The sequence below is a fragment of the Clytia hemisphaerica genome, unplaced genomic scaffold, assembly GCF_902728285.1.
Source record: "Clytia hemisphaerica strain Z4C2 unplaced genomic scaffold, Clytia hemisphaerica genome assembly, whole genome shotgun sequence".
Classification (NCBI taxonomy): Eukaryota; Metazoa; Cnidaria; class Hydrozoa; order Leptothecata; family Clytiidae; genus Clytia; species Clytia hemisphaerica.
Window position 1 is genome coordinate 371,604 of NW_027104597.1, and position 13,867 is coordinate 385,470.

The following is a 13,867-nucleotide window of genomic DNA, read 5'->3' on the forward strand; positions in this document are numbered from 1 at the left end:
TTTCATTAGTTTCTCCGTAACCATAAGGCCAGATAGTTTGTTGATTTTTAAATAAGGGTAAAACTTATGGTTCTGTTTTCGAAAAAATAAGTTATAAAGAATGGCGGAATATGAATGAATGAGAAGGGGACGAAAACATTCATAATTAGGACAAAAATCAATAAAGAGAAACTATCAAAAAGGACTAAAAAAAGCAATTTTCTCTGAAAGATTTATGGAAAATCATTTTTTTAAACAGATGGGAATTATAAGACGGACACCAACCAAAACTAGTGAAATATTTTATTTAAATGTTTTTCTTATCTTTGTTGCAATAGCGTATTGTAGAATATACAAAATAATTACAAGAGGTATAGGCATCAAAATAAAATCAGTGACTTTAAAAATGACATCACATAAAAACAATCGCAAAATAACAGCCATGTTATTATTATAGCCATCTGGCAAAATCTAATGTTAAGACTTTAATCAGCAATCCTTACTGTAATTAAGCTAATTTTGGCGAATTCAGCGAATCTTGTCCATAAATCACTAAATTCATTCATGCCAAAATGAAAGAAATTGCTTCCTGATCAAAATAGATTCCTCGCCAATTTTATCATGACTTCCAAAATAACCTAACCTATAATTTTTGTCTCTTTAAAAAAAGGACGAATTGCCCTGCCATTCGCCAAAATTAGTTTTCACGAAATTGAGGGGATAATGGATAAATGGAGCATAAAACAAACAAAAGACCTGAGCAAAGTTACAAAGTTAAGACATACATAAAATAAAATAGTTCTTTAGTTTCTAAATGTTACAAAAGTTCATCCGTACCATAGTCAATCCATATCCGATCCATGCGTGCCATACGAAAAAGCCACCTGATGAAAGTCACAAATTTGACAAAAATGTTGTATATTTATAATCAAATCTATCAGTATTGGAAGGATAATCTATCCCATTGTCCAAATGCTTTCCATTCATCTCATAACAATCATCATTCATTTGAAACATATTAACGGATTTCGCTGAATGTGAATATCTTTTACAACCGTAATGTTTCTTGGTTGAGGTTTAACAGTCTTGACAAATTCATATTACGGTATAATACCATATCACTGAAACTTTGATCAAAAATAAACCATGGACTCTGTACAGAGCTCTATAGTATAAGTTCATTATTTGATCATGAGTATATAAGCACTAGTTTAGACGGCCCCATTTTTTGCCCTGTCTGTTTTAATTGTGAATCGAAGTGGGCAAAAAGTTGGCTGCCTAAAATCAATGTAATGACTCCTTTCAATCTTTGTTAAATAAAGATTTTAATAGCTAACTTTCTGCCCACTCTAACAATAGACCTTATCGAAGTTTTTTATTTTTCTAAAAAAGCGATGCATTCTGGGATTGTTTCGAGTGTATTACAATTCCTAAGAGATTTCTATTGTAATACACTCGGAACAATCCCACAATGCATCGCTTTTTTATAAAAATCAAAAACTCCGATAAGGTCTATTAGAATAGACAGGACAGAAAGTTGGCCTGAACTAAAGCCTCCTGGCTTGGCAGCTCCAATAAAATTTTTCCCACAATCAAGTATCTTCTAAACCATTTCCCAAACACCATTCTCATTTTGGTTTCTGAAAGAAGTTTGTCATCTTCGTATTGTTTTTGGGGATCTTTAGTTTTCTCGTTGTCTCTGTTTTAATCGGTGCCGGCTTTTTGAATCCAGATGTTTTCTTGGGTATATAAAGCACTTTTGATTGTCCACCCATACCGTTAAAACCTTTCTTCAGATGTGGGAAATCGCTTGATGCAGTTCTTTCTAGTTTAGATTTTTGACTTTTCACTGAAAACTTATTGTTAATAATTGTGGTAGTGTTTTTATTAATTTCTTTTAGAGGATCTCTCTTGCACATACTTGTGGTACCAACACATCTCAATCCAAACCTAAAAAAAATTAAACAGATTAGAAAAAATATCTATCATATCAACAGAACAATTAGCATTGCCAGATTTACCAGAGAGAAATGTTTTCAAATAGCTTCCTTTTTTAATTCTCACACTTTAAACCAGGTTACAAAGGAAAGCTAACATTAAGAAGGTTAGCTTTTCTTGTGGCCAAGACCTCCTTGCATGCTTAAATAAAAACCTGGATAAATTGTAGTAAAAATTTGATATTATTGATTGTAAAAGTGAACATTGGTATGTACCAGTTACAATGCTAATATCCAAAATAATTTTTCTGAACTTAAATTTAATTGGAAGTTAACTTGCTATTTCTTTGCAGAATAAAGAGGTTTTTTAATTCTTTGGTTACCCATTTTAGGAACTGTATAGATATCTGTATACTTTAAAGAGAGAAATTTGGTCAGATTTTTATTTGACAGGTGACTGGAATTTAGCAGTTTGGCAGTTGCTGGATATTTTTGGGCAAAAATCTCAATTACATAAACAAAAACCTACTTTAAAGGCTTGGGGACACAAGAAGTTTTTTTTGCGTTGGTGCAGATTTTTGTCCCAGGGACAAAATCAGCGTGTCTTTTCTGGTCTTTCAGGTATTTCCCTCACTTTTTGTCCCATGAAACAAAAAAGAACCATGGGACACACACTTTTTTTCTTGTGTTGGTGGGATAGAGGATGTTGCATTGCACCAATGCAAAAAAATCTTCTCGTGTCCCCAAGCCTTAAGACCCAAAGTAGCCTGAATTTAGGAGATGCGTGTCATGATATAATTTTAAATGGCCAAATTTTCCTTTTGTCTTGAAAGTTTATATGCTTCCCCTGGAAAAGAAAAAGCAAAATCAAACCAATTCATACTCATCAATCAATTCTTTGTCTTCATCTTCCATAGAATTATCATCAGAAATGTTCAATGTATCCACAACAGGCGGTGTGGTTGATAACACATCATCTGATGTTGGTCCATCAAACAAAATGAAACTACCATCATTATTTGTCTGCTCCTCAGCTATTTCGGCGATATTACTGTTGGCTGTTAAGCATTGACGTTTTAAATCCATGGGTGCAGGACTTAAAAGGCAAAATGAAATGCTTGGTTATTCAAAATTAAATTTAGATTAACTAAAACCAATCCCTTCCCTTCCCAGGACAATGCTTGACTGTCACCAAACCTGATTGAAATAAATATGATGGCACGGTAAAATTTCGAATAGTAAGAATTGGTGTTTCAAACCTTTCCATCATAAATCTTTTGATGGCACTTGACCGTGGACTAGGCGAAGAAAAAGCTTGCTCCAATTTTTTCAGTTTTGTTTGCAATCCCTACAAGAAAAACATTTGAAAACGAGAATGAAAACATGTGTTAGGAATGAGATACAAATTGTACAAAACAATTCAAAAGATATGGCTTAGATGCAAACAAAATTTGTAGCTCATGATTCCAATCAACAAGTCTGTTGCTAATTGAAATTTGTATTTGTCATACCTTATTGATCTCGTTAAGATGCTTCAAGTCTTTTGTTAATGTATCCACCTTTTGTTGGCTTTCAAAGACCTAAAATTGAACAATAAAATACCTTAAAGGAAGAAAATTTGGCGAATTTGGCTGATTTGACTGAAATCCGCCAAATTAAGTTCCCGCCAAAATTTCTTTTTTCCGCCATCCGCCAAATCAAATTCCCGCCAAATTAAACATTTTGTATTTTTTCGCTGTTTTGATGCCATCTTAAGGTTAAATTTTTAAGCGACCGCCAAATTAAATTCCCGCCAAATTTAGTTTGTTCGTCCATCCGCCAAATTAAATTCCCTTTAAAAAAACTTTTTTGGCCATCAGCCAAATTAAATTCCCGCCAAAATTTCTTCCTTTAAGGTATCAAAGTTATACAAACGGATACCACAAGTCATAAAAATAAATTACTAATCCCTAACAATAAAAACCGTAAATATACCCTTTAATTCTTAGTCCTGTTCATATTTTTAGGCCCAATGTGGTGAGAAGTTAAGAACAGCCGAGCCTCAATAAAAATTTTGAAATTAGATCTTAGAAATTAGAACTTTTAAATTTATAATGAGAGCCTCTTGTTTCCTTCTTTTTGTTTTTCATTGATAGATAGATATGAGCCCTCCAAAGGAAGGAGTAGGAATCACGGCGCTGACAGACACTGCGACTTGACAGACGCGATCTGCCAAGCAAACGCGAGCTGCCAAGCAATGGCGTATACCATGACACTTGAATAACACCGGGAGACCGATGCTCACGCAAGGCCGAACCTTATGAGTGGTATGGCAAGTCACAATGTCTGTTTTTCGTTGTACATAGTAAAAATAGTGTACCTCTGTTGATGCACTTTCAGCTTGTCTGCGATATGTCTTCTTTTCATTCTCTATCTTTTTCTTTGAGTCTTTCAGTTTATCATATTCCCTAAAAATTAGTGAAGTAAGTACTGAACTAAATAAGAAAAGTACAGCTTTATTCATGTGGGATGAAACACATCATCAAACATCAATTTCTAAGGTTGACTTGAGAGAAGAGCAGAGAAGAAAGAGAAGAAAAAAACAGTATACTTTTTTAGTAATACATATGATGTAGACACAACATTGACAGCGTCAGGTGTATCAGAATAATTCTTAACCATCGCCTCAACTGCGTGCCTTTCTCCTTTCACCAGTTCACTAATGCTGAAAAAAAAATTTATGTATTATGGTTACAATTCATATTCAAATTTTTCATTTTTCCTTATCAAAACCTGTCAAAACACAAGCTTAATCTTTTAAACAAGTTACTTCAAAACTTTAAAAGGATTTTACAACAGTTATAGCAGGTTATAGCAATAAGTGAATAACATAATTCATAAATTTGTTTCTATAAACTTACCTTTTGAAATTTATCAATTCATTTTCAACACTGGCTGCTTTTGCTCTAGCCCTTTGTGCCTCTGTTTTATATTTTTCCAAATAAGATAATTGACGCTATAAGAAATAATAAAATATATTTTCAGTTGTGGTAAACTCTTCTTTAGCCCAATAAGGGAATTATTCAATTGTTTGTAAAAGAATTACAAGAAGAAGGGGTGCTACCTCTGTTTATTATAGGGCAATGATTGAGATCAACCTATCAAAACAAACCTTAAGGGCATCATTTGTTCCTTGGCAGTTTCTCAAGAGTGTGCCAAGAGAAACGACTTCTTCTTTTTTATGATTGAGATCTTTTTGCATAGAAAGACTTTGCTCCTTTATGGTGTTCATTGAGACATCTAAAAATATTGTTGGTTTGGTAAAAAGCACAAAGTAACAAAAGTTTAGAGAAAGTAAGCTAAAAGGGTTATTCAGATTTAGAAAATAAATTAGAGACACAAGCAAGAGTAAATACAAATATCTTATTTATCATACCCTTTTGCTGAATAGTACATTTCAAATCTCTGATTTCATTCTAAAAATGGAGAATTGACAAAGGATAAAAGATTGCTGTGCATCTGCTAACATTAGCATTATTAGGAAAATAAGAATGTTATTAGTTATTCATTGCATGATTTTCATCTACTTGAGGAGGATTGAAGAAAAATTGTTGGAAAAATTGTAAAAAATTGTTAAATTATTACAATTTATAACCATTAGATCATCCTGCATTCAAAATCATTTGATATTACACTACCAGGGAAAAAATCAAAGTTAAATCTACCTTTAACTGTGAAGCATCACATTCGTCAATTGTTTGGTTTGCATTTTGCTCAAAAAAGAGTTTGATTGGTTCTCGAAACCTGACTCGACATTGGGGACAGGTTGAGGATTCTTTCTTCCAACGTATAATACTGAGGGAAAAGAAATGAAAATGTTAACTTCAATCAATAAGACAATACAATAAACAGCGAGTTTGATTTGCATAATAAACAAATTTGCATGCTCAAGAATCTGCATCTCAGATTTCTAGATTTATTATTTAATCTTTAAGATACTAAATTCAAAGCTCCATTGAATAAAAAACTAAGTGTATCAGTAAAAGCATCTTAACATTCAAGCCTTTGTTAGAAAAATAAAATGAAAGCATTCTGTACTGATGACTTACCAATTGTAATGAAAGGTATGACCACCTTGGTTATGAAATCAAAAGTCAAGGAAAAAATAACCGTACCAGAGTAATAAAACAATAATAGCATCCTATATTCTCTTTTTCTAGTTCAAATAGGGTGAAGGCTTTTGCCAACATTGAAACTTCCAGGTAGTGAAAGACTTTATTTAAATAAAACTGAGCTACCAAATTTAAACCAGTTTGAACATTTTAGTTTCCAGTATAGGATCAAAGAAGTCCGAACAGACCAATAGCTAATAGTTAATAGCTATCATTAAAATCAATTTGGAGAGAAAAATTCAGCTTTGTTACTAAAGGTACCACTGTACCAAATTTCATGCTTTCTACTCAAAACGCACAATCGATGCACGCTTTTCCTGGACTAATTATGGTGTAAAAATGCTTGAGACAAACATTAAATAAGAATAGATTTTGTTGAAAAGGATACAAGGACATGCTGTACAGTCTGATATTGAAAGATAATCAGCACAAATGGAACATGTGGATCTATCCATAGCAGCAAACTGATTTTTTTATTAATAGTTGATTTATAAATACATCAATCATCCTGTGTAAATAAAATATATGTTATAATTTATATTGAATCACATAATTATGGGATGAGACAGAAAAATTTATAATCGATTTTGGTTTCCGAAGGTTGATTAAAATGATTCTGCTGTTTGATTAAAAAATGATTCTGCTGTTTAATCAAAATAGCTGCTGTCATTTAATCATCAAATAGCTTTGATTATTTAATCTTCTGGGTGCAGTTGTTCAAAAGTCCTAATCCTGATTACCGCTAATCGCGATTATTATTATTAATTATTAATTGCCTCTTTGTAACTTTTAAGAGTGTTTCTAAGTTCACTTACCTTATTGGTATATATTTTCGCGTGTTACAAATTTTGCGCGAATCGCGAAATTTTTTCGAAAAAACGTGTTTCGCATGTATTAAATTTCGCGATTCACTAAACTAGGTATTTTCAGAAAGTGGGAATATAAAGCAAGAAAAAGACTGATTTTGCTTGAAACACAACGTTTTTGATGTAAAAACACTAACAAAATAGTAAGAAAATTTTTTTCGCGTGTATTTAATTTCGCGATTTTGTAATTTTGAAAAATTTAAACAGTATTAAATTTCGCGAAAAATGACCAAAAAACTCGCGAAATTAAGTACCCGCGAAAATTTGTAACACGCGAAAATATATACCAATAAGGTATATATATTGAAACACTTTCTTCCTAACTTTTAAGAGTGTTTCTAAGTTCTATTTTATCAATTTGCTTTCTTCGACTTCGTAACTTTTGAGAGTGTTTCTAAGTTCATTTTTAGCGAATTGCTTTCTTTGAACTTTTGAGAGCGTTTCTAAGTTCTCTTTTATCAAATTGCTTTCTTCGTAATTTTTAAGAGTGTTTCAAAGATCATATTTTATCAAATCGCTTTCTTCGTAGTTTTTAACAGTGTTTCTAATTTCACTTTTATAAACTTACCACTTTCTCTCTTATCAAAATATTAGTTTTCTAACTAGCTTTCAAACGCTATCCTTTTCCATTGTGGTTAGAAAATATATCCTGCTAGTTGAAAAATTATGACGACTGAATGACCGCATCAGATTTTCCGCTGATTTCCAGACGATCTCAATCGAACGGAATCGACGATCAAACCAGTCGAACCAAATCGAACGCAATCGACCGATTGAAATTCGATTGTCGAACGCAATCGAATCTCAAACGAACGTCAAAATTCTGGGTAATATTCGATTGGTTCGATTGTTGTTCGACTGGTTTGATTGTCGATTCCGTTCAATTGAGATCGTCTGGCTTTATTCTTGCAGTCTTGCAGCTTTCCAACATCCAAGCTCTCAAACATCACAAGCCGTAACAGTTAGTCACACTAGGAAATCTAGCTTTCAGAAAAAACAACATCAGTCATCTACAGGATGTATTTGCAACAACAAGGATGAGAGTTACCTGAATCAAGTTCGCAAGACAATTAAAATTAAAACTTGAAAGTTTGAAACAAAATAAAACGTGCAGCAGCCAAAATCAACCAACCAAAATTTGTCATTCAATTCCCGAGACAACGCTTTGATTTTTAAGGCCTAGTTTATACGCTAAAGTAAAAACATTCCGCACATGTAAATGGGTCATTTTAAAGTATAGCTTTTTCTGACGACCATCGAAAAATTCTTTTGCTCGCGTTACCACCCGCCCCGGGAATGTTTTTGACCGCCCGTCCGCCCGCATGCATTTTTAACACCCGTTGCGACGCGAACAGAGCATTTTTTCGATGACCGCCTTAGTGCAGCTGGAACCTCGATATTCCAGGATTAGAAAAAGCTATACCTCTTTTCTTTTTTATTAAAGAAGCGAGGCAAAAATCGCAAAAAAACTGGTAAAATCCTCAAAAATCTAAGTGTAGAATAGTATTATATTTTATCTTGTTCTTTCTTTTAGTTACAACATTCTTATACAAATATATAAAAAAGTACTAAGAAAGACACTATTGTTTATGTGGTAACTTATCATGCCTGTTATCCAGTGCCCAATCAATGGATGTGATTATCAAACTGATGATGTGGATCCTGCTATTGCAGCTGCTCTTCTAACTGTCCACAATAATGTACATGTCAATGCCCCTGCACAGACCAGAGCAGCTCCATCCAAAGCACCAAAAATCCAAAGGCCATCAGTGTCACGTAGCTCCACGGAAGAGACGTGGAACTCCTTTCTTGCACGATGGAGACTCTTCAAACGTGGCACCGCACTCCAACCCAATGAAGCCTGTCAGCAACTATTCGAGTGTTGTGATGAGGAACTTGGGGATGACATTTTGAAAAATTCCAACACCGATTTAGTTGGAATCACTGAAGATGAACTCTTAGTGTTAATTAAACGTTTGGCTGTCACCCCAGTTGCGGTGAGTGTCAGACGTTCTGATCTGCTGTCATTTTCGCAATGTAACGACGAAAGTGCTAGAACTTTTTACGCACGTATTAGAGGAAAAGCAGCAACGTGTGCTTATGCTATTGAATGCAGTGATGCCCAGTGTAACCAATCTGTAGATTTCACAGACACTATTATCAAAGACGTTTTCATTTCTGGTCTATCAGATGATGAAATAAGACGTGAGGTTCTTGGCTGGAGTGACTTGGACCGGAAATCTATCGAGGAAACTGTAGCTTTTGTGGAGGCAAAAGAGATGGCCCGTGAGGCTTTGAACAGAGGGTCCACAACTGCCTCGATATCCACCTACAGAAAACATAACAAACAAGTTCCTCAGCGCTCACCACCTAACCGCAAAACAGGGAGATGCAAAGAGTGTAAAGTAGAGATTGAATTTTCCGTTTGGAGTAGGCGACAAAAGCAAATGGTCGAAAGACACTTTTGTTCTAAATGTTGGGCTAACAACAAAAAGCCTAGCCAAAAGGAAGTGAATGCAATCGACGATGAGACAGGAGCCATCTCAATCATTGGAGGAATCACCCAACAATCACCACCGATTGATCATCTCATCTTTTCTGAAAACAGTTGGAAGAAAATGCAATCCATGAAGCATCGAACTCTTCAGCTTACCGCCAGTATTACACCAGATGACTATTACTCTCTCGGTCGAGATCCACCAACCATAAAGCCAACCAACGTTGAGGTTGCAACCGACACCGGAGCCCAATCGTGCTTGTGGGACCTTCAGAACTTTTTGAAATGTGGGTTTAAAGAGACTGATTTGATTCCAGTGAGACATAAACTCTTAGCTGCAAATAAAGAAAAGATACCTGTCGTTGGTGCCATCTTGCTTAGATTATCAGGCAATTCATTCAGCTGGAATTATGGTATACATTAGCCCATCAACAAATCGATTCTATTTGTCAAAAGATGCATTGATTCAGTTGAAAGTAATCCCAAAGGACTTCCCTTGTGTTGGCGCTGCAACAACTGTGGAGAATGCATCAATCGAGACGCATCAGTGTGATTGCCCTAAACGAACAACTACCCCTCCTCGACCTGATGAGTTACCTTTTGAGTGCTGTCCGGAAAACAATCAGAAAATGAAAGACTGGTTGATAGAACGTTACTCAACATCAACCTTCAACAAATGCACTCATCAGACTTTACCTGGAATGACTGGACCGGCCATGTCTCTCCACGTAAACCCAGACGCCACACCTCATTCAATCCACACACCGCTCCCAGTTCCAATTCACTGGCAAGACACCGTCAAGAAGCAGCTGGATGATGATGTCAACCTTGGAGTGCTTGAAAAGGTACCATTTGGAGAGCCATCCTTATGGTGTCATCGCATGGTTCTCACCCGCAAACCAGAAGGCAGTCCGAGAAGAACCGTGGACCTCTCACCATTGAATCCACATTGCCTTCGTGAGACACATCACGTCAAATCCCCTTTCCACCAGGCCAAATCAGTTCCTCCAAATACATGGAAAACGGTTATCGATGCCTGGAACGGCTTTCATTCCGTCCCCATCACTCCCGAAGGTCGACACTATACCACCTTCATAACTCCGTGGGGGCGATATCGTTACAAGGTGGCCCCACAAGGGTTCTTGGCAAGTGGAGACGGCTATTCTCGACGCTATGACGAAATAATCGCTGACGTAGAACGTAAAACAAAGGTTGTTGACGACACTCTGATGTGGGATTCTGAAAACGCTCTTGCAGACCACTGGTGGAGGGTAATTGACTTTTTAGATCTCATCGGACACAATGGCATAATTGCCAACATCGAGAAATTTCAATTTGCAAATAAAACAGCTGATTTCGCTGGCTTCACTATCTCAGAGAAAAGAGTCAAACCACTCCAGAAATTCATCAATGCCATTGACGATTTCCCCACTCCATCCAAGATAACCGACGTTCGCTCATGGTTTGGTTTAGTTAACCAGGTGTCACATTACGATAAACTTTCCGAACTCATGTCACCATTTAAGCATCTTCTAAGCCCGAGATCCAAATTTGAATGGACCGACGAACTTGACAAAGCATTCCGTGAGTCCAAAAAGCTTATCGTTGAAGCCATTAAACATGGAGTTGAAATCTACGATATGTCTCTCCCAACATCATCATCATCATCATCCTTCGACCTAGGTCCGAATGGACCTAGGTCGGAAACAAACAATAACCCTCCCTCCACAGCTCTCGATCAGCCATTGCAGTGCCCAGTTCCTCAATCTCTAGCCCTGTTTCTCGTTTCAAAGTATCAAGAAAAGTGCGCTTTCTCGAGCGCCTAGTGCCCGCAGGACACCAAAGTAAGATCTCAGACACCATTTCGTTTTTCGCACGGAAACAGTGACCTGAGAAAGAGAGCATCCTGCTAGTCAGGACAGAGGAAATTCTTGGGAGTCCATGATATATCTCTTGAAGGGTTGGGTGGTTGCGCCAATCAAGATTCTGGACTCTTTTCAAAAGATTTGTATAGCAGCCATCAAGGCTCTTCAGCATGGTTTTTGTCATGGTCCAAGTCTCCGAGCCATATAGAAGAATGGGCTCGACAAGACTTCTAAAAGTTTGAAGTTTAAGAGCGTTAGACAAATTAGAGTGCCATATCTTGTTTAACTTATTACAAGCTTTCCAAGCTAGACCTTTCCTAATTTTAAAATCGTTTTCAGAGCTGTTAATATGAGAGCCAAGATCCCAATTCCAAAGATCCAAAGTTTGATATTGGCACCATTCTTGGAAGTTAAAGGGAGAACAATCCCAGAGGAGCTGATAAATTCAGTTTTTCCAGCATTGCAATAAAGACCGACTTGACTGGCCGAAGTTTCAAGTGAGTGAAGAAGACTTTCAAGATTTTGAATACTCTCAGAAACTAAGGCAAGATCGTCAGCAAAGTCAAGATCGGTCAGAAAAAGGCCGCGGTTACGCTTGCGCAGGGGAACTTTAATTTTGATTCCCTTGTCATTAGATAAGTCAACAGAAAGTCTTAAAACATAATCTAAAACAATGATAAAAAGAAAGGGAGCTAAGGTGTCACCTTGTAGAACTCCAGCATGAATGTCAAAAATATCAGTGTCTCCGTCAGCTGTAATGACCTTTGCTTTGGTGGACACGTAGAGTGCCCTGATGGCTGAAATGAGTTTCTCTGGAATGCCGTACAATTTAAGAATTTCAAACATTTTTACACGAGATATGGAATCAAAGGCTTTTTTAAAGTCAACAAAGCAAATAAAAGCATCTTTGTTAAGTTTTCGCATTTCTTCCAAAATACGCCTGATGGCTAAAATCTGTGTAAGAGTACTTCTTCCCTTCCGAAAACCATGCCTTCGTCCTGATTGGTCAAAGATCGGTATCGGCTATTACCTATCACAGAGGCATTGTGAATGCACCACCGTGTCGCACGACTGTTGCCTAAAGGGTTGGGAAATTACGCTCGCTGGCTCCCGATTTTTGAAGCCTTCAGAAAGTCGTTATGCTCCTGTCGAAGGAGAAGCTTTAGCTATTGCGTGGTCACTTGAACAAACTAGACATTTTACCCAAGGATGTGACGAGCTGCTAGTGGTTACCGATCACAAACCACTTGTTCAGCTTTTCTCCGACCGAACATTGGATGAAATCACAAATCCTCGCTTGTTCAGACTGAAGCAGCGCACTTTGATGTGGAGATTCACCATCCAGCATTCACCAGGAAAGTTAGGTCCCTTCTCTGATGCAACGTCCCGACATCCAGTTAACGACGCATTGTCATGCATCCGCATCGAAGAGGAAGTTGATGATGATGACATTGACTCAGAACTTTTAGAAATTGCTGCCAATCAAGTCAATGATCTTCAAACAATTACCTGGGAAAGAGTGAAGAAACACTCACTCTCCGACCAGCAAACCAAGGACCTGATGGAACTCATTCAGTCAGGCTTCCCTAAGCAACCGTCCAATCTACCTCTTAATCTTAAGTCTTTTTGGAGATGTAGAGATGCTTTACATATCATTGATGACGTAGTTATGATGCAACATCGAATCGTCATACCAGAGCCTCTCCGGAAAGAGGTCCTGCAAGTACTCCATTCAGCACATCAAGGTGAAACAGCTATGGGGGAACGTGCCCGACAATCAGTTTATTGGCCAAGGATTGACAACGACATTGAACACACTAGACGAAGCTGCCTTAGTTGCAACAAAAACGCCCCCTCCCAACCACGAATGCCACCGTATGAGCCACACATTCCAACGACACCCTTTGAAGCAATCTGTTCCGACTATTTCTTTTACAAGGGACATTACTACTTTATTGCAGCAGATCGTTTGTCAGGCTGGACCGAACAATCTCGTGTACGCCCCGGTACTTCAGAATCTGGTGCCAGTGGCTTGATTGCATCGCTTCGCACACTCTTCTCAACATTCGGTGTTCCCTCCGAGCTTACAAGCGATGGTGGGCCAGAGTTTTCTGCAAAGTCAACAAATGATTTCATTGAGCGATGGGGGGTTAAACATCGAATATCATCAAGCTACTTACCTTCCTCAAATGGTCGTGCTGAGTTAGCGGTTAAATCAACCAAGCACCTTTTGATGGACAACATCACAATGAGAATGGCGACCTCAACACCGACAAAGTGGTTCGAGCCTTATTGATGAAATGCAATACTCCCGATTCAGGTTGCAAGCTGTCGCCAGCTGAAGTTTTGTCCGGCCATCCACTCCGTGATTCTTTGCCAAGCATCGAGAAGAAAGTTGATATCTACCACAACCCTCAACTCTCCAACACCTGGCGCACTGCATGGAAACAGAAGGAGGAGGCCCTTAAAGCCAGGTATATGAAGTCAATGGAACGTCTAAACGAAAATTTTCGATTGCTACCACCATTGGCAGTGGGAGATTATGTGTTTATCCAAAATCAAACCGGAAGTC

The 13,867-nt window shown here is 37.3% G+C and overlaps 2 protein-coding genes across 2 annotated transcripts; one reads left to right on the forward strand and one right to left on the reverse strand.

Annotated features, from left to right (window-relative positions):
- Nucleotides 1-287: 287 nt before the first annotated feature.
- On the reverse strand, nucleotides 288-6,573 carry LOC136824038 (E3 ubiquitin-protein ligase TRAIP-like). The gene is made up of 12 exons (XM_067080194.1): nucleotides 6,456-6,573; nucleotides 6,005-6,029; nucleotides 5,621-5,750; nucleotides 5,332-5,371; nucleotides 5,068-5,195; nucleotides 4,817-4,911; nucleotides 4,507-4,620; nucleotides 4,276-4,363; nucleotides 3,428-3,496; nucleotides 3,176-3,264; nucleotides 2,800-3,012; nucleotides 288-1,929 (listed from the first exon to the last, which is right to left on the reverse strand). The coding sequence occupies exons 1-12, from the start codon at nucleotides 6,520-6,522 to the stop codon at nucleotides 1,608-1,610; spliced, it is 1,380 nt and encodes a 459-aa protein (XP_066936295.1). The 5' UTR covers nucleotides 6,523-6,573; the 3' UTR covers nucleotides 288-1,607.
- A 1,964-nt stretch (nucleotides 6,574-8,537) lies between these two features.
- Nucleotides 8,538-11,256, forward strand: LOC136824081 (uncharacterized). Its single transcript, XM_067080244.1, has 2 exons — nucleotides 8,538-9,843; nucleotides 9,887-11,256. Exons 1-2 carry the CDS (start codon nucleotides 8,538-8,540, stop codon nucleotides 11,254-11,256), a joined length of 2,676 nt encoding a protein of 891 aa, XP_066936345.1.
- Nucleotides 11,257-13,867: the final 2,611 nt, after the last annotated feature.

Bases quoted from the DNA above. Each gene is read 5' to 3' on its own strand.
- LOC136824038 (XM_067080194.1), bottom strand. From the start codon at position 6,522: ATGGATAGATCCACATGTTCCATTTGTGCTGATTATCTTTCAATATCA. The intron at 5,196-5,331 runs GTATGATAAATA...CAATATTTTTAG, and splicing joins ATGTACTATTCAGCAAAAGG to ATGTCTCAATGAACACCATA. The intron at 3,013-3,175 runs GTTTGAAACACC...TTGCCTTTTAAG, and splicing joins AAAAGATTTATGATGGAAAG to TCCTGCACCCATGGATTTAA.
- LOC136824081 (XM_067080244.1), top strand. From the start codon at position 8,538: ATGCCTGTTATCCAGTGCCCAATCAATGGATGTGATTATCAAACTGAT. The intron at 9,844-9,886 runs GTATACATTAGC...ATTTGTCAAAAG, and splicing joins TTCATTCAGCTGGAATTATG to ATGCATTGATTCAGTTGAAA.